The sequence below is a fragment of the Pan paniscus genome, chromosome 11 (genome assembly GCF_029289425.2).
Source record: "Pan paniscus chromosome 11, NHGRI_mPanPan1-v2.0_pri, whole genome shotgun sequence".
Lineage (NCBI taxonomy): Eukaryota > Metazoa > Chordata > Mammalia > Primates > Hominidae > Pan > Pan paniscus.
This window is the reverse complement of record NC_073260.2, coordinates 10201158-10225825: the sequence shown is the minus strand read 5'-3', so window position 1 is coordinate 10225825 and position 24668 is coordinate 10201158. Positions and strand designations below refer to the sequence as shown.

Below are 24668 nucleotides of genomic sequence, written 5' to 3'. Positions count from 1 at the left end.
TGTGAATCATTTTTGACCCTCTGTTTCCTCATCTGTAGAGTGGTAAGAGTCAGCAGACTAGTCATGGCCCCCTGGGGAAAATTCACTGAGATCCCACGAGTAGTGGTTGTCTTTTGCATAGCGCCTAACACATACTAAATAAATACTTCGATTGTTATTAGCTATTGTTACTATTAGGCATTAGTCAGTTCTAATTTTCAATAGTGTTGTTGCACAGAAAGCTAGCTTTTGGCTGGGCGCGGTGGCTCATGCCTGTAATCCTAGCACCTTGGGAGGCCAAGGCAGGTGAATCACGAGGTCAGGAGTTCAAGACCAGCCTGGCCAACATGGTGGAACCCCGTCTCTACTAAAGATACAAAAAGTTAGCTGGGCGTGGCGGCAGGCACCTGTAGTCCCAGCTACTTGGGAGGTGGAGTCAGGAGAATCCCTTGAAACCCGAGAGGCGGAGGTTGCAGTGAGCCAAGATGGTGCCACTGCACTCCAGCCCAGGCGACAGTGCAAGACTTCGTCTCAAAAAGAAAAAAAAAACTAGCTCTTATTTTTTTATTATTTATTTATTTTTATTTTTATTTTTGAGATGGAGTCTTGTTCCCCAGGCTGGAGTTCAATGGTACGATCTCGGCTCACCACAACCTCCGCCTCCCGGGTTCAAACGATTCTCCTGCCTCAGCCTCCCGACTAGCATGTGCCACCATGTCCATCTAATTTTGTATTTTTAGTAGAGATGGGGTTTTTCCATGTTGGTCAGGCTGGTCTCGAACTCCCGAACTCAGGTGATCTGCCCGTCTTGGCCTCCGTAAGTGCTGGGATTACAGACGTGAGCCACCGTGCCTGGCCAGCTAGCTCTTATTTTAAACGATGCCTGTCCTCCTCTTATGGGGGTTAACATTTTCGATTTTTGCAAAATAAATGTGATAGGAGATTTATTTTTGTTGTTGTTGTTCTGTTTGCTTTTTTAAAACAAGGGGGCAAAATTCAAAAATGGTCAGTAAAATGTTAGGGAAGATTTTACTGGTCCTTGAAATCCAAAAAGGAAACACTGGCCTAGGGAGAATGGGAGAGCTGGAGTTGTTCTTTGTGCCTCAAAGGTGTTTCAGCCCCAGTTCCCTTTCTTTCAGCCCTTCTCTCCCAACACAGCAAAGAATAGAGGCAGCCCCTACATTCAAAAAGCCCTCTCCTGAAGAGGAGCTGGGAGCCTTTGAATTATTCATTGGCCCAGCTGAGCTAGCAGCTGGGGCCTGGCTCCTGTGACTCCCGTCTTCTCTGTCCCCTTCAGGGCCTCGCCTAAGACTGAGATCCCTGGGGAATCTGGGGCTGACTGGTGCTTCCTGGGGCCAAGATGACTGTGCCATCCATTGTAAGCCCCCGTTTCTGCATGGGTTAGGTCTGGCCTGTGCTTATCAGCCATTCCTGGTTTTTCACAAAGCCAGGCTCTGGCAGCGCTCTCACATTTCAGCAAGGCAGCTTTATGCCATCCTAGCCCTCTGCCTTAGCCAGGTGTAAAGGGAAATTTCTCCTCTTACAGGCTACTTTTTCTGTCCTCCCATGCCCCAAGCCTAGATAAAGGGAGTTAAGAGAGAGCAGCACTCAGGGCCGGTTTCACATATGCAGCTGGGGGCATGGCCAGCCTGTTTCATTAGCTTAAGCCTGCTTCTCCCCAGGTACATACATAGCTCTTGGCTGAGTCTTTGCACATGGCAGGCCTGGTCTGCCTTGCCCTCCCAGGCGCAACTTCTCATGTGGGCATCACCCTGCTAGTTCCTACCCAGTGCCAGGATTTCCTGTAAGTTTCTTATACCGTTTGTTTCCATAGACACAGGCAAGATCCACTTCCTGGCAGGGACTCTTTTCTCAGGACTGAATGGCTGCAGAAAGCCTCCGCATTGTATTTTCCACCAGCCCTGGTGCTGGGCTATTTCTACAAGCCAACCTGGAAGGAGCATCTTCTAACTGATCTTTGGGTTGGATAGACAGCCACCCGATTTCTTCATTGAGTAACATTTTATGTGCCAATGCTGCCCGCACCTCTGACTCCGATTCTACTTCTTGGTCCCTGTCTTCTGTGGGAAAGGTGTAGGGGGATGGGCTCTCAAACTCTGCCACCCTACAAAGCATTGCACACGATGACCTGGCATTTCCACAAAGATTGAGTTGCAAGCTGATTTACCATAGCATTGTGTATGAAATAGGTAGTGAAACAGGTGGAAATAACCCAAACATTTAACAGTGAGGAATTAAATTAATTATAATGCAGTGGCACGATGAAATGTTATTCACTTAGTAAAAGTTGTCATAAGATTATGTTTATATGTAGATGTGGAATGAGGTTCATGAGGAAAAGGAGCAGGCTGCAAAGCAGAATGTGTCCTGCGATGAATGTATACCATTACCCTGCGCCGGGCACTGTGCACCTTAGGAAGTATTTATCATCAGCCCCATTTTTTAGACGAAGAAACTGAGAGGCTCAGAGTTAGTCACTTGCTCAAGGTCTCACAGCAGCTAAATGGTGTTTTAGCTGGGGTTTGAATCCAGGCCCACCATGCTAAACCATATAAAACACTATAAGAAGATAACACAGAAGGGTATGTTAAAATGTTTAGTATAGGCCAGGCACGGTGGCTCACGCTTGTAATCCCAGAACTTTGGGAGGCCGATGCAGGTGGATCACTTGAGGTCGGGAGTTTGAGACCAGCCTGACTAACATGGAGAAACCCCATCTCTACTAGAAATACAAAAATTAGCTGGGCGTGGTGGTGTGCGCCTTTAGTCCCAGCTACTTGGGAGGCTGAGGCAGGAGAATCGCTTGAACCTGGGAGGCAAAGGTTGCAGTGAGCCGAGATTGCACCACTGCACTCAAGCCTGGGCAACAAGAGCGAAACTCTGTCTCAAAAAAAAAAAAAAAAAGTTTAGTGTATTTCTGGGTGGCAGGATTACTGGTCATTTTCATTTTCTTCTGTTTATATTTCTATTTTTTATGATGAGTAGGTATTGCATACTGAACAAAAGGCTTCCATAAAGTCTTTTTAAAAAGATGTCAGGGCTGGAGTTAGCTTGTCTATAGCGGCAGCCCATGGGTAGGCTGCCTACAGAAACCAGGTGCTAAAGCCACCCAGTCCCTGTCCCATCAGCCTAGTGTGCTTCCCTCTCTGGAAAGCCCATCATGCTCTCCTGACCCTCCTTCATATTCAGGACAGTGGGGAAGAAAGAGGGATGGGGGAGAGTTGCCAGTAGGGGCCATGCCAAGGGGTCATTGTCTGGCAGCAGTGGACTTCCCTCTGTGGCTAAGCGGGAGCCACTTGCTCTGTAGCTTGGACCCCTCTATTTTGCCTCCACAGGCCATTGAGAAACTAGTCGCTCTTCTCAACACTCTGGACAGGTGGATTGATGAGACTCCTCCAGTGGACCAGCCCTCTCGGTTTGGGAATAAGGCATACAGGATCTGGTATGCCAAACTTGATGAGGTGAGGCTGCCACAGGACAGGCCAGGGACTGGGCTGGCAGTGAGGGTGGTTCTGGCACCAGTTGGGGAAGGGCCTGCATTGTATAGCGCTTCTAGGCATATACAAATCTCAGTTTGTTAAAATGTCAATTTCACTTAGCAAAATACAAATGAGTTTATACTCTGCTTGGTCATCTTCTGGGAAACACGACTGTGCATATACGGCCCTCTGCACTACAAGGCTGTTTATTAAGTCACTGTATTACAGCAAATTGGAAATGTTCCAAGTATCCATCTGTAGGGGATTATTTAAATAAATTAGTCCATCAATATCATGGAGTACTGTGCAGCTATAAAAAGGAATTTTTTTTATTTTTTATTTTATCTTTTTTTTTTTTAGACAGAGTCTCGCTGTGTTGCCCAGGCTGGAGTGCAGTGGCGTAGTCTTGGCTCACTGCAAGCTCCACCTCCCGGGTTCACGCCATTCTCCTGCCTCAGCCTCCCGAGTAGCTGGGACTACAGGCACCCACCACCACGCCCGGCTAATTTTTTGTATTTTTCGTAGAGACGGGGTTTCACCGTGTTAGCCAGGATGGTCTTGATCTCCTGACCTTGTGATCCGCCCATCTCGGCCTCCCAAAGTGCTGAGATTACAGGTGTGAGCCACCACGCTCGGCCCCAAAAAGGAATTTTTTTCATAGCTGGGCACGGTGGCTCATACATGTAATCTCAGAATTCGGGGAGGTTAAGGCGGGAGGATCACTTGAGCCCAGGAGTTTGTGAGTAGGTTGGGCAACATAGCAAGACCCCGTTTCTGCAAAAAATAAGAAATGGTGCTGCACACCTTTGGTCCCAGCTGCTTGGGTGGCTGAAGCAGGAGAATGACTTGAGCTCTGGAGTTTGAGGCTGCAGTGAGCTATGATGGAGCCATTGCACACCCACTTGGAATGCTAGCTGCATACTCCATGGTGTGGATGGACTAGTCTATTGAACTGATCCTCTACTGATGTTTTTATTTTTGAATCTTACGAAGGTGTTACCTATTCAAAGCAAACAAAAATAAAAATGCAGGATCTCAGACCCTGTCTAGAAAAGCAGAGTCTACAGGTCTGGGTAGGGACTGGGAACCTGGATTTTTACCAGCTTTCCAGGAGATGCTCATGCCAGTTGTCTACAACTGAGCTTAAGGAAATTTGGGTCCTAATTGCTCTGGCCCAATATTTTCACATAGAGCAGAGGGGAGGACTCAGGACCCAGTGAAGTGCTGTTTCCAAGAGACGCCCGGGCCTGCCTCTGGACTCTTAAGATGATACATGATCTTTTTTTTTTTTTTTTTTTTCCTGTTGTTCAGGCTTGAGTGCAGTGGCATGATCTCAGCTCCCTGCAGCCTTGACCTCCTGGGCTCAAGCAATCGTCCTGCCTCAGCCTCCCAAGTTGCTGGGACTACAGCATGCGCTACCATGCTTGGCTAATTTTTGTATTTTTAGTAGAGACGGGGTTTCATCATTTTGGCCAGGCTGATCTCGAAATCCTGGCCTCAGATGATCCGCCCACCTTGGCCTCCTAAAGTGTTGGAATTACAGGTGTGAGCCACTGCTCCCAGCCTTAAGTTATATCTTAAAGCTGACAAATTATAGCTTTACAGCTTGATGGATTTTTACATGTTTTTACTCATGGACTCACCACTCATGCCAAGTTTTTTACCCATGGATTCACCACTCATGTCAAGCAATAGAACATTCTAGCTGGAGTGCTCCCCTTCCCAATTGATATCGCCCAGATTATTCTGATTTCTATTCCATAAATTGATTTTTTTCCATGTTTCTGAACTTCGTATAACTCTCTGGCTTCTTTTGCTCAATGTCATGTCTGAGATTCATCCATGTTTTCATGTCTAGCTATAGGTCTTTTTCTTTGCTGTGTAGTATTCTATTGTATGAATATACCACAATTTATTCATTTCACTGTTGATGGACATTTCCATTGCATTTCCACCTTTTGGCTACTCTAAACAATGCTGTTGTGAACATTCTTCTGCATGTCTTTTGATGGCACATGACACAAGCCCTTGCTGACCTGAAAGTGTGAAGGAAGGTGGCCTGTGTGGGAATCATAGCACTGACCTTCCAGAGTCTCTGTGGGGCTCCAGTGAGTTACCACATGGGAGGGTTGAGGCTTTTTTCCAGATTCCTCCTGTTTTGCCCCTAGACTCCTGTGCCCTGGAAAAATCAGTTGATGATAAGCCACCTGGGTAGTCTTCTGCTGTGGAAGAATAAATGCTGTCCCTCCCCTTCCTTCTGTGGCCTGTCAGAACAGGAACCAAGCTGGCCTGGCATGGCAGTGTGGGCCCCCAGTCAGGTGCTGCCCCTGGGCACCTGCCCACTGGGATGCTGCTTAATATGCTGCCACCACTTTGTGTCTCTTGTGTTACCAGGAAGCAGAAAACTTGGTGGCCACAGTGGTCCCCACCCATCTGGCAGCTGCTGTGCCTGAGGTGGCTGTTTACCTAAAGGAGTCAGTGGGGAACTCCACGCGCATTGACTACGGCACAGGTATCTGCTGCTTGTGGGGCTCTGTACTTATCTAGCTTCACTACTTTCTGTTTTGGGCTTCAGGTGGTCTCTGGGCCCTCTGAGCAAGCGAGAGCAATCAAGAATTCGCGAAGCACCTGCAACCTATTGGGGCCAGCTGGGGTTCAGGGTGGTTTCACCGGCAGGGAGGGCGTAGGCATGCAGGGAGGCCCGGATGCTGCAGCTCTGCTGTGGTCCACCAGGGGGAGCTGATGCCCCGTGCATGGTGCTTGCGCAGCGCTGCTTTCTGTTCTTGTGAAAATGGTCTCTGAGCTCCTCATCATCACCAAAATAATTATTAATTGAGCACTTACTGTATGTCAAGGCAGCAGCTTACTGAAGCTTTGAGAAATGGGAACGCTTCTTGGTGGCCTTTGCAGTGTCGTGGCACACCCTCTCCCTTGCACCCCTTGTCTCTTAGCCACATTCTCTGTGCTATTGGGCTGTTTGGATCTGTGGTCCATGTAAGCCAAGGGACCTGGACTTTGAGGAGAGGGAGTGTGTGGACACTTTAAAAGGGAAGTGTAGACAGGTGCAGTGGTGCGTGCCTGTAATCCTAGCACTTTTGGAGGCTGAGGGGGAGGATTGCCTGAGCTCAGGAGTTTAAGACCAGCCTAGGCAACGTAGCAAGACTCCATCTCTTTTTTAAAAATTTATTTTTAAGTTATTTTTATTTATATATTTATTTTTTTGAGACAGGGTCTTGCTTTGTCACCCGGGCTGCAGTGCAGTGATGTGATCTTGGCCCACTGTAGCCTTGACCTCCCGGGCCCAAGTGATCCTCTCGCCTCTGCATCTCCCCACTCCCCAGTACCTGGGACTACAGGTGCGCACCACCAGCCTGGCAATTTATTTATTTATTTGAGACAGAGTCTCACTCTGTTGCCCAGGCTGGAGTGCAGTGGCATGATCTTGGCTCACTGCAACCTCCACCTCCTGGGTTCAAGCGATTATTCTGCTGGGACTATAGGCACACACCACCATACCTGGCTAATTTTAGTGTTTTTGGTAGAGACAGGGTTTTACCATGTTGGCCAGGCTGGTCTCGAACTCCTGACCTCTGGTGAGATCACTTCTCCACCCACCTTGGCCTCCCAAAGTGCTGGGACTGGGATTACAGGCGTGAGCCACCGCGCCCAGCCGATTGTTTTGTATTTTTTATAGAGATGGGGTTTTGCCATGTTGCCCGGGCTGGTCTTGAACTCCTGAGCTCAAGCTGTTCTCCCACCTCAACCTCCCAAAGTGCTCAGCTTACAGGTGCAAACCACCATGCTGAGACCCCATCTCTCAAAAATATAAAAGGGAGGTGTTCTCTAGGTCAGGGCATGGCCTGTGGAGCCACCATGCTGAGACCCCATCTCTCAAAAATATAGAAGGGAGGCGTTCTCTATGTCAGGGCACAGCCTGTCGAGCCACCATGCTGAGACCCCATCTCTCAAAAATAGAGAAGGGAGGCGTTCTCTAGGTCAGGGCCTGGCCTGTGCAGCTAAGGAGGACCTCTTCTTTGGTGAGGGCCTGCCTTCCTTCCCTGAGGCAGGCAGATGGGGCACCACTCAGCCCTCCCCTTGTCTGGGGAATGTGATCCACAGGAGGGAGCCCCAGCCACAGAGGCAGGCCCTGGAGAAGGGCCCTCTTGGACCGGGTGGGGCTTTGACTAAGACCAGCAGGAAAAGATCAAAGAGGGAAGACTGGCCAGGTCAGCAGGGGTTGGTGCCCCAGCTGCATGTGAACCCCTGAACAATGGGAGCCTGGGCCCTGTCTGGTCATAATTGGAAACTGTGGCAGGGGAAGGAAACTGAGCTCACAAGCTTCCAGGCCCTGGAGGGGTCTTCGTCCTCCAGAGACAGGACAGAAGTATTCTCTGACACATTCTCTTCTCACCTCCCTCCAGATAGGTTTTGTGTGACATTGTGAACAATGGGATTCAATCACAGTCCAGTGAGTAGTTGCTACAGTGCAGACCATTCCTGTTTGATATGACTGGGAAAGGAAGGAGGATACTTTTTCACCCTGTAATCTGATCATGTGTTCCCTGCTTAGAAGCCTGCAGTGGCTCCCTATTGCTCTTAGGGTAAAGTCTGAGCTCTTTCCTATGGCCAGAAGGCCCATGTGACCTGTAGCCTCCTGTCATTACACGTTCTCCCTTGCTCTCACTGCCTTCGACATACTGGCCTCCTTAGTGTTCCTCAAACAGATCAAACTTTTCCTTGCCTCAAGGCCTGTGCACATGCTATTCCTTCTGGCTAGAATGCATTTCTTGCTTCCCTCACTCCCTTTGCCTTGCCAGCTCACATCTTTCAGATTTCAGATTAGATGTTACTTCCTTAGGGGAAACCTTGAACCCTTACGTCAGGGTCCTTCTGTGATATCCTCCGGTTAGTACCCTGTCTTTCTCCTTCAGAGCTGGAATCATAGTAGTGACTGTATATTTATAATGTCTGTTGTCCCTGATATATCATAAACTTTCTGAGGGCAAGGACTTACTTGTCACTGTCTCCTAGTGCGTAACATGGACAGTGACTGCTTACATAGTAGGTGCTCAGTAAATATGGTGGAATTGCTGAGTGAGTTAAACCTACGTAATGAAATGTAAATGTCCAGCCCGGGTCTTTTACGAGTGGAATTATAGTACTGGTAGTTCTTTTTTTTTTTTTTTTTTTTTTTTTTGAGACAGTCTCACTTTGTCACCCAGGCTGGAGTGCAGTGGCCTTATCATGGCTCACTGCAGCCTCAACCTCCTGGGCTCAGGAGATCCTCCATCTCAGCCTCCTGAGTAGTTGGAACCACAGGCACATGCCACCATGTCTGGCTAATTTTTGTATTTTTTGTAGAGACAGGATTTTGCCATGTTGGCCAGGCTGATCTCAAACTCCTGAGCTCAAGCAGTCTGCCTGCCTCAGCCTCCTGAAGTGCTGGGATTACAGGCATGAGCCACCATGCACGGCCAGTACTGGTATTATAGTTCTTGAAAGGAAAGGGCCTAGCAAGTCTTTCTGAATGGGGAAGAGGTCTCATTGTCTCCATGTTGGCCACCCTCCTCAGAGGGGCACTTATCAATGATTCGGATTCTGAGAGACTAAAACAATCCCAGTCCTTTACCTGGACTACTGTCAACACTGGTTGTTTTTCTCCTCCAGGGCATGAGGCAGCCTTCGCTGCTTTCCTCTGCTGTCTCTGCAAGATTGGGGTGCTCCGGGTGGATGACCAAATAGCTATTGTCTTCAAGGTGTTCAATCGGTGAGAGAAAGGACAGGAGGGTTGGAGGAGGGGGCGTGAGGGGCCATCTGTTTCCTCCTCAGACTGGGAAATGGGGTGCTCTAGGGTTCTCCTGAGTAGCTCATGGTTCTCTTGTCCTGTCCTAATCAAGCTCTGGCTGTGGATGGAGTGTCCAAGGCTTTTTTCCAGCAGGTTCAAATTAACCTCCAAGTAAAAGCAAGTGAAAGAATTGTCACATAGGCTGGGCGCGGTGGCTCATGCCTGTAATCCCAGGACTTTGGGAGGCCCAGGCAGGCGGATCACGAGGTCAGGTGTTCAACACCAGCCTGGCCAACATGATGAAACCCCGTCTCTACTAAAAATACAAGAAGTAGCTGGGCGTGGTGGCACTCGCCTGTAATTCCAGCTACTCAGGAGGCTGAGGCAGAAGAATTGCTTGAACCCAGGAGGCGGAGGTTGCAGTGAGCTGAGATCGTGCCACTGTACTCCAGCCTGGGTGACAGAGTGAGACTCTGTCTTAAAAAAAAAAGAATTGTCACATAATGTCTGCCAGTATTGACACAGTGTTGACCATATGGAGGAAGAATTGTAAGCACTTTATGTATAACTCATTAATTCTAACAACAACCCTATGAAATAGCAACTGTTATTTCCATTTTACATATGAGGAAACTGAGGCACAGAGATATCCGGTGTCTTCACTGGGTTCACGCCAGCTGAACCCAGGTAGTCAGACTCTGACCTGCTGCCCCACACCACCCAAGCCAGTCGCTGGGCAGCACTGATGTGGATCAGTTACCCAGAGCTCTTAAAATCTCCATTGCGGGCCCCAGTCTAGCAGTGCTGCTGCAGCAGGCCTGTGACGGAGCCCAGGAGCAGTGCTCGATGCTTCACAGGTGGTTGATATGCAGCCTCTGATAATATAGAAGGTTGGAACCAGAAGAACCAAGGAGATAACCTGCTGGGACTTGTGTTAGCTTTCAGACAGGCCAACTGAGGCTGGAGAGGCTGAGGCCCTGCCCAGGGTTTTACAAGTTGTCAGGAGTTGATGGCACCAAAACCCACCTTCCTAATCAGTGATTTATTTATTTATTTATTTGTTTATTTTTTTTGAGACAGGGTCTTGCTCTGTCGCCCAGGCTGGAGTGCAGTGGAGAGATCTCGGCTCACTGCAAGCTCTGCCTCCTGGGTTCATGCCATTCTCCTGCCTCAGCCTCCAGAGTAGCTGGGACCACAGGCGCCCGCCACCACACCTGGCTGATTTTTTGGATTTTTAGTAGAGACGGGGTTTCGCCGTGTTGGCCAGGATGGTCTCGATCTCCTGACCTTGTGATCCGCCTGCCTCGGCCTCCCAAAGTGCTGGGATTACAGGCGTGAGCCACCGCGCCCGGGCCCTTAATCAGTGATTTTTATGCCTTTCCTGAGCCAAAAGATGGCTGAGTGTTTGTTGGGGGAAATAAAGCTACATTATTGAAATTGAGACCAGTTAACACTCTTCAGTGGTTATTTTGGGGTCTCCTTGTGCTCCCAGTGGCCGAAAGGGTGAGACTGTCTTTTTAGTTTTTGCTACCTTCCCTTTCCCTGTCCTCCTGTGCAGGTACCTTGAGGTTATGCGGAAACTCCAGAAAACATACAGGATGGAGCCAGCCGGCAGCCAGGGAGTGTGGGGTCTGGATGACTTCCAGTTTCTGCCCTTCATCTGGGGCAGTTCGCAGCTGATAGGTACTGGAGCGGGAGGTGCCTATCCCTCCACCCCCAACCAAGGCTGCGTTCTGTGGCCCTCCCCTGCCCCTCCTGCGCTTCCCTCCTTCCCTTCTTCCTGCCCAGGGCAGACAGTGACAGCTTGGAAAGCAGGGCATTAGACCAGCTATTGAGGGAGGCTGTTTACTGTCGACCTTCTGCTGTGAGAGCCTGTGTGGTGGGCTGGAGGAGGCGGAGGCCAAGCGCCACCAAGATAATGGGAAGTGACATGGGCTGGAGCAAGGGCGCACGCCTGGTGCATAATGGACTGGTGTGAAATGCGCCCCAGCTCCTGGCAGCAGCTGTGGGGTTTTATGTTGAAAATGAGGGACCCTTTTGATTTGGTGACCGGTGTCATCCACTGTTATTATCGAGCTGTGTGCAAAGGGGCCCGTTAGGGAGCAGCCGCCAAGTGCTGGGTGGTGGGCCTGCTTCCTGTGGGGCTGAGAGAGGCCTGCTCTGGTGACTCCCCAACTCTTGAAGCTAGTTTTCAGGATGGGGGTGGGTGATCATCTCTATTTTGATGAAGAATGAACTGCCTACAGACTGATATTCATAAATGACCATTAGTTGTGGCCTCGGGTGCATTGCCTCCCCGAATCTTCTCAGTGACACTGCGAAGGGTCTGCCAGCATGAAGCCAGCTCTGCTGACTGGCACCTGCACCAGGCACCATACTGAGTGCTGTAGGTGTGGTAATTATTGTCATGGCCCCTAGGAGGAGGTGCTCTTCTTGTCCCCACTGTCCAGGTGAGGAAACTGAACCTTGGCAGGCTGAAGTCATGCGTCCAACGCCATGCAGCTAGAGCTTAGCACATTAGAATACACAAACCCAGAGTCATTTATTGCTCCTTCAAGGTGAGGTGTTGAGGGCACCACGGGCAGGACTGAGGCCCCTGGGTGGGTGTGACTGCTGGGCCGGGTTGCCCAGGTAGTCGTGGGGCCTGGTTCTGAACGCTGGGGCCCATTCCTTTTCCCAGACCACCCATACCTGGAGCCCAGACACTTTGTGGATGAGAAGGCCGTGAATGAGAACCACAAGGACTACATGTTCCTGGAGTGTATCCTGTTTATTACCGAGGTGAGGAGGAGGGGTGAGAGAGAAGCCCATGGCTGCCTCCAGGCTCAGATGAACCAAGGCTGGTGGCCTTACAGTGGATCAGAAGAGCCAGAGCTGCTGCCCAAAATGGCAGGGCCGGCCGGAGTGGGTTATTGAAAAGGAAGCACCACTGGGCCTCTTCCGAAAGAGCCGCTGCTGACTGTCAGGTCCTCCGCCCAGTTCTCCTTCAGTTTCTCCTGAACACCACAGGAGTCTCGAGATGAGGGTCTAAGACTTGGTCACTAACTGGCCTTGGTGACTGCTGCAGCAGGTCTGAAAGGGTCGGGGCGGGCGGAGGTTTGTGGGGGAGGGTCAGCATCTTTCGGTGGGGCCCCACAAGGGTCTGTAGAACCATGTGCTGTGGATGTGTAAAATGAAACCACCAGAGGAGATGGAGCAAACTTCTGGTGCAGACAGCTTTTCTGTCGAAGGGACACGTCTCTGTCAGTGCCTGAGGACGGGGGCCCGAGCAAAGTGCTGGAGTGGGAGTGCGCAGGCCTGGCCTGTGGTGGCAGTCACTGGACAGCCAGCCCCACGGCTGGGTTCTGGAACTGGAAGTTATTGTCTCACCAAGGCAGGATTCCTTGCAGTGGGCCCTGGACCACTTGTGCGAGATCTCCTAGGGTGTTTGTTAAAACGCACATTCCTGGGCCCTCCATCCCAGCTTATTGCATCAGAATCTTAGGGGACAAGAGCCAGGAACCTGCATCTAAACACACCTGCCAGGCGACTGCACAGGAAAGCTGGGGATCCTCTGCTCTCTGGACCTCTCTTGAGGGAGGTGTTAGGACTTCTCATCCTCTCTGCCATCCCCATGCCCCAGTTTCCAAAGGGCGCCCTCGCTCAGCTATCTGGAGAGGGTTTGATAGTTCTATCCCTCCTCAGTCCCTTTCCCGACACCAGCACGGATGTCTGCTGCCTCAGTGAGGTCCCTAGCAGGCCTGTGGATGCTGGCCACGGGGGCTGCTCTCCGTCCGGGCTGTGTATTCTGAGCCCCCGACGAGGTGGAGAAAGCTGGGTTATAACCAGCAGCCTTGGCTCCAGGCTCTTCCTGGTCAACATTCGGCTCAGGCTTCTGCCAAACTCCAGAGGCCAGAGGGGAATGACACATTTTTTCCAAGTCAGCAAATGGAGCTGGGACTGACGGCTGGGCGGCCACCACTTCATTCCCGGAGATCTGCTGCCCTCAGCAGTGTGGCAGGCCCAAGGTCGGGAGGACTTGGGGGCAGCCTGGCTCACTGCCTTGAAAGCCAGTCACGCGCTGCTCTCTGTGGAGTGGAATGTGGGGGTCTGCGGAGCCCTGGGGGACCTCAGGATAAGCTGGAGGAGCAGGGTGGGAAGAAGGGTGCAGATGCCACACTGAGTTCTTGGGTGTGGCTGAAAGGCTGAGCTGTTTGGGCTCCCCCGGCGGCTGGCCAGGCCTCTGGGTCCCTGTCGATATTCTAACTAGGAGGCATGCCAGGCCTGGCCTCCAGGATTTTGGGAATTGATTCCATGGTAAAATTTTGTCTTTAGTTGGGTGGTTGATTTTGTTGGTATAAACACCCCAAAAGCTTTTCCAAAGTTTGGGACCCAGTTCCTCCACTAGAGGAAATCTCAAAGTAGTCACTAGGTGGCAGGAGAGGCACACTGAACTTGGAGAGGGTTTGGTGACATTTATTTGAGGCAGCAGAAGGAACAGGGAGGGGAGGGCGTGCCTAGAGTTGTTGGCTGTTCCGCACCTTCTCCACAGGTCCGGGTTTTCACTTTGGGTCTAGGCTCTTGGGCATGGTGTTCAACAGTAGACCCTAGGAGGAGTGTGCCCAGGAGCCGGGGTGGCTGCAGCAAGGGCCCATCTTGCCACGTGGCCGCTGGTTGCAGCACACGTTGTGTTGGTTCTCCAGAGCGCCCACCCTCTTCCACCTCGGAGCAGTGAGCAGCATTTTGCAGCCCCTAGTTGGTGAGTGGCCTGGCCTAGCTCACTCGGGACCTGGAGGCTTGCATGGAGTTCTGTACGCCTTGCTTGGGAAGGAGGCAGTGTTTCCTCTGGAGACCCTGGATTCACCATGGTGCTCTTTTAACTGGGAGATTAAATAAAACACCAAGAACTTGGGAGTGGAATCAGGCAGCCCTTTCAGGGTCTCATGCCAAGACTGCCCTGATACCTGTGGGCATCCTAGGTGAGGGACCCCACCTTGCAGGGCCTCTACAGCCTCTGTAAATGCAGCCCTGGCGCCTTTAAGAGCCCAGGGCAGGCAGGAAAAGAATTTCAGTTTCAATCTGGCTTCTAAATTTGGAGTTTTGGGAAGGGAGGGATCAGATTTCAGCTGGAAGGGAAGGAGCTGACAGGAAGGCGCTGTGCAGAGCCTCCCCACCCCCGCCCATCCCCCCAGTTACTGACAGAGGAGCCATTTACAAAAGGCCGATTCTCTGGGGAGTGGAGAGGCAGGAACGCAGCGTCTGTGAGTAATTTCCTGCTCAATATGGCTGCTCTGACTCACACGATTCCCCTGGGGTCACTGCGGGCTGCAGCTCGCTCGCTCATTCTGGTTCTTTCTCTTCTCCCTTTGTGGCTAGAATGAGCTAATTTTTTTTTTGTCATCCAACCCCGATTCCTTTTTCCCCCACTCGTCTGTTTTCCTTTGCCAGAGTTACAGGCAAAGGACTGTAACCTCCCTGAAGGACTTAGGGAGACCCTGGGGTACTGAAGGCCTGGGGGGCAGCCTGCAGCCCCTCCAAAGAAACTACCTCTCTGGCCTTTCCGTGTGTAGGGGCCCAGGGCCACTGGAGCTCCAGGACATGGGCCTAGCCCTGGCTCTGCCAGAGGCCTTTTGAGGATCTGTTCTTTGGCCCTGGTAGGCGAGGCTGGCCAGGAGGCAGGGGCTCTTGTCTTCCAGTGCCCATCTGCCTGCCTTTGCCTCGGAGCCCTTGCCGGGCAGGCCCCTGGCAGACAAAGCCGACAGGGTGCCTCCTGGTTGCTTGCTCAGAGGGCCCTGTCCAGAGAGTGAAACTGGTTACACAGCTTCATGCTCCCTGAGCTTTCTCGGGCCTGGAAGTGTGCACAGGGCTGGAGCCTGCAGACTGGGGAAGGGATGGGGTAGGGTGGGGAGGCGGGGGAGGGGCTGGGGGTGGAGTGTGGTTGAGCAGGGCAGTTGAAACAAAGCTCCCCAGAGGTGAGGCCCCTGTGGGCTGGGGGTGCCTGGCTGCCCTCCTGGAGGAGAGAGCTTGGGGTGATTCTGAGTGAAGCCAGTGGTCCAAGACAAGGCCCCCAGGGACCAGAGTGGGCTTTGTCTCTGTCGGGTGCCTCGGGCTCTTGCCTGGCTGTGGTGGAGCCTGGGAGAGAAGAGGAGGGGAGGGAGGAGCCTGTTGTCCTTGCTCCTATACATGGGTGTTTGGATGGGCTTTTTGGGAACCTGGGCCAGGGGAGGGAAATGAGGGGGATAAAATGACAGGTTTTTTTTGACTTAAATCTTAAAAGTTTTGTCACAGTTGCCCTTACTAGAGAAGTAAGAGGCCTGCCAGGAGTGGGTCACCAGGTGGCAGCCCGTGGCTCAAGAGTGGGGGCTCCTGAGGGCTCTTGTGGTGAACTGATGCCCCTTTTTGGAGAGCGTTTCTGGCTTATCTTTTCTCCTTCAAAAAATAACCCAGCCTCCCCTGACACCCGCATGTTTCTAGAACCTTCGAAGTCTCTGTTTCTTTGCCAGATTCAGCCTCTTTGCAGAGTCTTCCCTCTACAGCATGGGTCTGGGGTGCAGAGCCCTGTTCCCCTGTAAATGCTGCCTATGAGCTGGGGGGCTGTGTCGAGGGGAATTATGAACTGCTTGGTTAATAAATACAAATGTGCTGGACTCGCAGTGTCAGGGGGATATGCTCAGGCACACAGGCGTCCCTCTGTGGTTTCTGACGTCATGGGAACTTCATGCTGGCTGCAGAATCTTTCTCTTCCTTCCTGGAGGGTCAGACTCTTTGGCAAGAGGGAGGACCAGGAATGGAGCCGTCCTTGTGCCTGCCTCTTTCAGCTGCTGTGGCGGCCACCCCTTCCCCACCTCCTGGCCAGGCCAGGCTGGCTGCTGCTTCAGGCACCCCTGCCTCCTATCGGCCCTCTCTTCCCTGCCTGCATGGCAGGCAGAGGGCTGTCGGATACCTGGGTTTGGTCATACCCACCTTGGTCCTCTTGCAAATTGACCCTTTCCTCATCTCTTCTAGCTCTGCTGGTGGCAGGTGCAGACCACGTGTCCTGTGGGGGGGCCTGGGGGAGAGGGGGTGGGCCTGGAGGGGTGGGGCCCAGCTGCTGCTGCTGTTTATCTGAACCCAAGTGAATCCCTGTGCTGGAGAGGCGCTCTGAGGCTCCTGGGGAGTCGGTGGGAACGACACCAGAAGCTCAGGTGGAGATCTTATCTTCCTGAGGCTGCTGGATTTGGTGGGCGATAGGAATCAGGCCCCCTTTTTTTGGCTGTGGGAGAAAGAGGGGTGACTGTGGGTAGGTGGGCAAGGAATGTTATATTTTCCTAGCAGGCCTTGAGGGCCAAAGGGGAACCTTGTCTCTGGCACTTGCATGTGCCTGTTTGTATGTTTGCCCCTCGGGCAGATGCTATAGCTTGGTCCCCAAGTGTCTGCGTGTGCATTGTATGCGTGCGCGTTTGTGTGTGTGTGTGCGCGCATGCATGGGTGTGACTTTGCTGCAGGGGAGGAGGGATGAGCTCCCAGCCAGAACCTGTGTCTTCAGCTTGTGGCTTCTCTCTTTCAGATGAAGACTGGCCCATTTGCAGAGCACTCCAACCAGCTGTGGAACATCAGCGCCGTCCCTTCCTGGTCCAAAGTGAACCAGGGTCTCATCCGCATGTATAAGGCCGAGGTGAGTGGGGGCTGGCCAGTGTGCCCGTCCCTGCTGCCGCACTTGGTCCTGGGCTGGGGACAAAGCAAAAGATGTGGAGCCTGGGGCTCCTGCTTCCTCCTACCCCACTGTTCTGCTCTGAATCTTAGGCCAGCCCCTCTGACACTTGGGGCCTCAGAATCTCCCATCTGGGGCATGGGCAGTCAGAGAAGCACCAGCCACCCCAGCCCCGAAAAGCTGCAGCCCAGCTCTGTCTTGATGAGCTTGGAGGCTGAGGCAAGGACCTGCTGCATGGGGAGTTGGGGCGATGGGGGCCTCCCTTCTCCCTTATCAAGTGGCCGAAGGCTCCTCAAGGCTCGGGCAGTCTGAGTCTGGCTCTCCCATGGTATACCTGGGAAGGGTCTTACCCTTTGGAGGCATCTCCAAAGTGCTGCCTTCAAATGTTAGTGTGTATGATCACTGAGTGGTGGGAAGTCTGAGGGTAGGCCGAGAATTGGCATTTTTATGGACCGCTTCAGGGATTTTGATGCAAATGGTTTTCCCTGCTCTCAAATCGGATGCTGAGGAGAGGAGAGCTGAGGCTTCCTGGAGCTCCCCCTGCTGGCAAGCAGCCGAGGGTGACTCCTGCCCTCTTGGCACCGTTCTCCCAGCCAAGGAGGTGGCCTTTTCTCTCTTCCAAGTGGGGAGGAGACATTTTATTTCTACTCTGTCCCTTCTGCTAGCTCCTCCGACTTCCTGGGAAGACTAATTCTAGAACTGCTTGACCTTGGCCAGGGAAGGGCTGGATGTGAAGTTCCACACCTGGAGTGATGGGTCCTTAAAGTCCCTTCTTGCTGTTCTCAGGCTGGCCCTTGTGACTAGTTCATGGCCTCAGACACTGTACTGTGGGCACCATCTCTTGACTCCTGGCCGGCCTTCTCTTCTGGGAAGGGGCTGCTCCAGGTCTTCATTGGACCCAGAGCTTCCTGGATCCCATCAGCAGAGGCGGGACAACGGGGAAGGGCGCCAGAGGCCAGCGGGGTGGGGGAGCACAGATGCTTCCAGTTGGCTTGGCTCCCTGCACTTGGTCCTGAAGGGGTTAATGAGGCTTGAACTGAACAGACCGGGCCCTCACTCCCTTCCGCCCCCTCCCCCTTTGGTCCCCTTCCTCTGGACCTCACATCCTGTGTTTAGGTTCCAGCCCACATACCTCTCTAATCTGAGAGGCCTGAGAGCCCGTTGGCTGGAGCTGCCTAGGTTCCTTCCGGCTGCAGCTGGCCACCCCCGGCTCTCCACTCCGACTCTGCCCTGGGTCACTGCCCTCTGGTGTCCTGATGTTCCTGACCCCACCCCCGCCTGTCCCACAGTGGGGGCTGCTGGGGAACTCTCACTCTGCTGTGCCCCGCCTCCAGGGTGTCTGAGCATGTGAGAGGTGCACATCGCCCACCAGCCACCTCCCAACCCCAACCCTTGTGTGCCAAAGAGAGGACTCTGGCTGCCTTCCCTGCTTGGTACCTGAAGTACTGTCTTCTCTACAAGCCTCTTAATTCAAGTGACTCTAAACTTCTCTTGACTCAGGCTCTAAGGCCCAAAGGATAGGGCAAGAGACCCTGTCCCCTTCTCTCACCTGCCCTTCCAGAGACAAAAGAACTCTAGGCTGCCAGAGGATGAGGGAGGAGCATATTCGGATTGAAAATGGTGATGGTGTGGCAGAAACACAGGGACTGTCCACTCTGCACAGGCTGTTGGGGTCTCCGTGGGGGCTGAGCACAGGGTGGCAAACACGAGGACACTGAAAATGACCAACTCAGGATGGGGGAGCTCTCTAGTAATCTGAAAACGGGAGATTCTAGCCCTAGTTGTGGCCGGCGCTGTGTGGGGAAGGGGACAGGCTCCTGTATAGGGTGACGCTGGAACTCCCTGACTTTAAGATCACCAAGTCAGGCCAGGAGCGGTGGCTCACGCCTGACTCATTAACCCCTTCAGGACCAAGTAATCCCAGCACTTTGGGAGGCTGAGGTGGCGGATCACGAGGTCAGGAGATCGAGACCATCCTGGCTAACACAGTGAAACCCCGTCTCTACTAAAAATATAAAAAAATTAGCCGGGCATGGTGGCGGGTGCCTGTAGTCCCAGCTACTCGGGAGGTAGAGGCAGGAGAATGGCGTGAGCCCGGGCGGTGGAGCTTGCAGTGAGCTGAGATGGTGCCACTGCACTCCAGCCTGGGCGACAGAGTGAGACTTTTTCACCAAGTCTTTGCCTGTAATCCCAGCACTTTGGGAGGCTGAGGTGGGTGGATCACTTGAGGCCAGGAGTTCGAGACCAACCTGGGCAACATGAGGAAACCCCGTCTCTACTAAAAATATAAAAATTAGCTGGGTGTGGTGGCTCATGCCTGTGGTCCCAGCTACTTGGGAGGCTAAGACGGGAGAATCGCTTGAACCTGGTAGGCGGAGGTTGCAGTGAGTTGAGATCACACCACTGCACTCCAGCCTGGGCAACAGTGTGAGACTCCGTCTCAAAGAAAAAAAAAAATCACTGGTTGGGTGCGGTGGCTCATGCCTATAATCCCAGCACTTTGGGAGGCCAAGGCAGGTAGATCACCTGAGGTCAGGAGTTCATGACCAGCCTGGCCAACACGGTGAAACACTGTGTCTAGTAAAAATACAAAAATTAGCCTGGCATCGTGGTGCGCACCTGTAATTCTAGCTACTCAGGAGGCTGAGGCAGGACAGTCACTTGAATTTGGGAGGTGGAGGTTGCAGTGAGCCGAGATCATGCCACTGCACTCCAGCCTGGGCAACAGAGCGAGACTCCATCTCAGGAAAAAAAAAAAAAAAAGATCACCAAGTCTTTGCAGTGTTCAACACTCATTGACAACTTACTAGCAACTAGCCCTTAGTCCTTGGTCCCGAAGGGCCCATGGGCTGGCATGTTGCCTGCACAGAGGTCCAAGGAGAGGGCTTGTTTTCTCAGGCCAGTTCTTAGCCCCTATGGAGGCCCTCCAAGGCCTGCCAGTCTTGCAGTCTAGGGGTGGGTAGGAAGGCTGGGTCTCCAGTCAGAACTGGTTGATTGAGGGGAGTCAGCCTCCTGGGCTGCCACAGAAGTCTGACCAGCCTGGCAGTAGGTGACCTCAGGATTTGGGTCTAACTCTGCTCTGTCCCAGCCTTTCTGACCGAAGAACCGAGTGCTCTCAGGGGCCTTGTGTGGTTGCGGGGTGGGGGGCTGTCTTTCCTGTGGGCCATGGCTGTGCGGGTGCTGCCTTCAGAAGGACCTTGTCAGGACCCAAGGAGTCCCTTCCCCAGCTTGAATCACCTCTGGCTGGAAGGTCGGGGCAGTCTGAAGCCGCTGCTCCGCCCAGGTACATGGGAGGGCCTTGCTGGGAGAAAGGCTGGGCTGGAGGCTCCTCCTGCCCTGGAGCCTTAGGCTTCCTTGGCCCAGCTCCTGTGGCTCTGAGGAGGCTGGCTCTGGGGTCCTGTGGGCAGAATGGGAAGAACCCCTGCCTCCACCCCTTCTCGCCTTGCAACTTCTTCTATGGGAGCTAGAGGGAGGTTGACCTTTGACCCCTTCTGGAATTCCAGGGCCCTTGGGGGGTGGGGGGGCTCTTATGACCACTTCTGGGATGACATAAGCACCATGGCAGCTGCCTTGGCCTCTGGCCTGGATCTGCGGCTGCTACCCCTCCCACCCAGGGACCACCTCCCGCTCCCTGCTCCCGCATTCTGTGTCTCAGGCCCAGGATCCTGGCTGTGGCAAGGGCTCTGCTCCCCACCCCACCTTGAGCTTGGTTTCCATCCTTCTTTCACTCCCCTCCTGGCGCCTCTTTGGCCCACTCGTCACCCCGGTGCTTCTCCCTCTTAGGTTCCACAGCTGATTTTTGAGGAGAGGGAACCTGGGCCAGTTATAGCACCCCTTTGTCTCTAAGTTAGTTGGAGGTTAAGATCACAGCCACAGAGTGAGGCTCTTACTCTCTCTGAGGCCATAAGTCTTGTTCCACCCCAGCCAGGAGGTGCCTAACGTACTCTGTTTTCTGTGGCCAAAGGTGTGGGAGGAGGCCCTGGTCAGTCTTGGCAGATCCAACCCTCGCATGCCCAGAACGGCTTCTGTGAGAGCTAGTGTCCAGGTGTGGCGGGCATGGGGGTGCTGTTGCGGGAGCGGCAGCTGGAAGCTGGGGTTGGCTGCCTGTGGGCCAGGCCAGCTTCTGTGATAGGCCCTGTCACTTGCTCTCCAGCTCTGCTCCTCTGCTAGGAGCCCGGGCTGGGCTGGGCTCAGGGAGTCGGGCCTCCCCCCTGCTCAGCCATTCCCCTGTTCAGCGCTCTTTCCCCTGCCCCCCACACAGGCTGCTGGGAATTGCCCAGGGGTGGGGGGAACTCAATGTCAGCTGGTTCTTATTGTCTCACTCTGAAGTGCCAAGATGCCTTTTTCAGTCCAGAGAATTGAAAGCTGGAGAAAACAGGCTTTGGGACCCGGCCTCAGCCTCTTAGGCTTACATTCAAATGTCCCCACGTCTCTTCTCTAGAACTGGGACCTGGGCTGGGGGGTCCCCAGTGATCAGGAGGGTTCTTTCCACCTCAGGTTCCCAACTTCCCTCTCTGGGCCAAGTGATGTCACCTGGCTGCCTCTCTTCTCGGTTTCTACCTTGTAGGTTTGGGCTGCCTTTTCTCTCTTTCTCTCTCTCGTGGGTCTCGTTGTGGAGTGGGTGTCTTTGGATAGAAGGAGTGAGGAATTGGGGGAGGAAGGCCTGGGGGATCCCCTGGCGGGGCTACTTCCTGGGCCCGGGATGGACACCTGGGAGCTGCTGCGGTTGTTGGGGTCCTGGCAGGGGTGTGGTGTGGCCCTCACCACTCTGCTCACCTGCTCCTTCCTCACAGTGCCTGGAGAAGTTCCCTGTGATCCAGCACTTCAAGTTCGGGAGCCTGCTGCCCATCCATCCTGTCACGTCGGGCTAGGAGGGGCCAAGCCGAAGAGCCACCCAGGCCACAGTTCCTGTGCCTGCCTTCCCCACCCCAGCAGTGGCCCCTCCCCATCCCCTCCCTCTGTTCGTCCCGTTTGATGAGAGGCTGTTTACTGGGGTGGGGTGGCGAGATGAGCTTGAGGGGGCTCAGAGCATAAGGCTTCAGGGCCCAAGTTGGGAGAAGTGACCAAAGTGTAGCCAGTTTTCTGAGCTCCCGTGTGCTAGACTGGCCAGAAGAGAGGGTCTGGGGCCTGGTCACTCGGCCACACTCTCCTGTTCCTGGCCTCTTCTCCCTTTGCTCCCGTCCAGTCTGGTTTTGAGAGCAGGGGCTATTCTGCAGCACCGCAGGGAGGGGAGGAGAGATACCTGCTGCTTCCATTGCTTTTCCCTTCCTGGAGTTGATGCCTTTCTAAGGGTTGGAGCTGCTCCTTGCAGGGGCGGGTCAGTTTCCCAGGCCATGCTGGGGTGGCCATCTATGCTAGGGCTGGAAGCTGAGGCTGGCCGCCAGCTGTGGGCTGGGGTGGGGTGGGTGGGGTCGGGTGGTGGAGAGGCCTTAGCTGTCCTGGTTGGTGCCCCTCCCAGGCTCCTTTTCACCCTGCCCCCTGGGCCTGAGGCCCCCTGTGTCCAAGCCTCCCCCTGGCTCTTCAGTTCTCTAGCCCTTGGCTTTGCTGGGTTTCCTGACTGTAGCCACATCTCTCCCGCTCCCTAAGGGTAACCTAGCCAATGGAAGCTGCCCTTTGGGTAGGTGCTGGGCTCCTGGGAGGGCCCAGCTGATGGGGTGAGGCATGTCTTTCCAGAACTTTCCCTGGCAGGGAGGGGATGGCAGAAACTCAGGGAGGGGCTTGGGGCCCATTGTATCTGGAGAGCCTGGATTCCTCTTGGCAGTCTTAGGCCCGGCCACTTCTGCTACCTTTGCGCTGCTGTGAGCTTCACCCTGGGCCCCTGGGCCCTGCTTCTCTGCTCCCCTGGGTGGTGGGTGGGCCCAGAAGGTGGCAGTCCCACACCTTGTCCTCCCACCTCCCTGAACTGTCCATTGCTTTTATAGGGTGAGGTAAGTGACAGCCTCCCAAGCCCAGGCTTTGGCACTCAGAATGGGCCCAGTGGGGGCTGGGCAGGCCCATTGAGGGCCACCACCAAGGTTTCTCCTAGGGCTGTTCCTGGGCCTGGCTCTTACAGGCTCGTCCCCCAGGCCTGCCCTTCTCCACTGCCCCCTCCTGTGTCTGGGTCCACACACCCTTCAGGAAGGGGGAGCACTGAGAAGCACAGCACAGGGGCTCAGCCTGGGATCCGGTGATGGTCTGGGCAGAGGCTGGGTCAGGAGTCTCAAAGGTCAGTGACAGTTTCTCAGAAGAGGCCCAGCGTCCACCTCTCTCCCAGGGCCAGACACCCCTTCCTGGCTCCCCCATCCCCCTATGGGCTCCCAGCCCCTTGCACCCTCATTGCTGTTCAGATTAAAGCCTCTGTTTTGCACCTGTCACTTGTGTGAGGTATGTCTTTTCATGTCACATGTTTAACCCATTTCTGCATGACTGACCTCCATCAGGTCCCCTTCTCTCAGGCCACAGTGTCTGAGACTTGAGCTGTTTCAATTTGGGTTGAGCCTTTCCTGGGTTTAAATCCTAGCTGTCTGCAGTCCCAGCTGCAAGGTTGTAAGTTACTGAAGCCCCTGAGCCCCAGCTTCCTCAATTCACAAAATGTGGACAGTCACAGGGTGACTGCCAGCAGTGGACAGCAGATGTGAAGTCCTCAGCTCAGGGCCTGGCACATAGCATATCCCGGGTGGTCACTGCAGCTGTGCTTGGTGAAGGGGGCCCCTCTGGACTCCCAACTTAGCCCCAAGCTGGCCAGGGAGCCTTTGGATGGGCTTTGACAGTGGAACATGCACCTGTGGTTTGTGAGGGGGTGGCCCTCTATTCTCCATCCTCTGCCCCTCCTGTCCCTGCTGGGCTGGAGTTGAGGGTCTCTGGGGCTGCTGTGCCCCAGACTTCCTTAAGACACTCTTGCTCAGAGAACAAGGGTCCTTGGCCTTTCTCTTGGCCTTAGAGGCCTTGCATGGACTGGAAAGCCTCAGCCCCTCATCACCTTGCGCTGCCTCAGGCACACCCGAGTTCAAACTGAGCAGCTGCTGCTTACTCACCAGGAAGTAGAGGGCCCTCATGGTTGACTTCTCTCTGAGCCTCAGCTTCCTGATCTGAAAAATGGGCATAATGACGTTCCTATCATTGGTCTTGAGGATTCCTTCATTTCACAAGTAGTGGCTGCATGTTCCTCATGACTGCAGTGCACCCAAATATGACAGTGTTAGGTAGCCAGTGGATTATGGAGAAAATAACGTCAATTAGAGAAGGCGTTGATGGGGGCAGGGCAGGGGGTTACTTGCTCTAAAAGGTCCTGTGAGCTGAGACCCTGAGGACAAGAAAGAGCCGCTGTGGAGAGCTCAGGCCTGGGCCTGGAGGGCTAGGGTTGGGTATAGGGGCCAGATTTTTAGGCCGGGGCCTTGCGGGCTCTGCTGAGTTTGGACAGAGTTCTATGGGAAGGTGCTGGAAGGTTTTGTTGGGGAGAAGGGGAGATAGGACCATTTGGGAGGTTGTAGTTGTGATTGGGCACAGGGATAGTGGCCTGGGTGAGGGTTCAGAGTGGGATGGTGGGAAGTGGTCCAATTTAGGCTGCATTTGGTATCGCTAACAGGAAGGGAGTTATGACAGGGAGCTGAGCAGCCAAGAACCCCAATTCTTGGCTTGTGTGGCTTGGTGCCATTTCCTGGGGTGGGGGGCCCTGAGGGAGAGGAATTGCCGTGGGGGCGCGAAACTGCCTGTTAGCTTCTAAGAGGAGGTGCTGAGGATGAGGGCGCTGGGGTGG

At 53.7% G+C, this 24668-nt stretch overlaps 1 protein-coding gene across 4 annotated transcripts in view; it reads left to right on the top strand.

Moving 5' to 3' along the window:
• Positions 1 to 23286, top strand: part of PTPA (protein phosphatase 2 phosphatase activator) — a 37685-nt gene extending 14399 nt beyond the window's left edge. For 2 of the 4 annotated variants that reach the window (XM_034929255.2, XM_008975914.4), the window contains 7 exons: positions 3336 to 3461; positions 5874 to 5991; positions 9147 to 9246; positions 10823 to 10947; positions 11945 to 12045; positions 16790 to 16897; positions 21727 to 23286. In XM_034929255.2, coding sequence (XP_034785146.2) covers positions 3336 to 3461; positions 5874 to 5991; positions 9147 to 9246; positions 10823 to 10947; positions 11945 to 12045; positions 16790 to 16897; positions 21727 to 21804 — 756 coding nt within the window. In that variant the 3' untranslated portion in view covers positions 21805 to 23286. Of the gene's footprint in view, positions 1 to 3335; positions 3462 to 5873; positions 5992 to 9146; positions 9247 to 10822; positions 10948 to 11944; positions 12046 to 16789; positions 19104 to 21726 lie in introns of those variants that run through there. The other 2 variants (XM_034929254.2, XM_014346307.5) reach the window with 1 other exon arrangement.
• The last annotated feature ends 1382 nt before the right edge of the window (positions 23287 to 24668 follow it).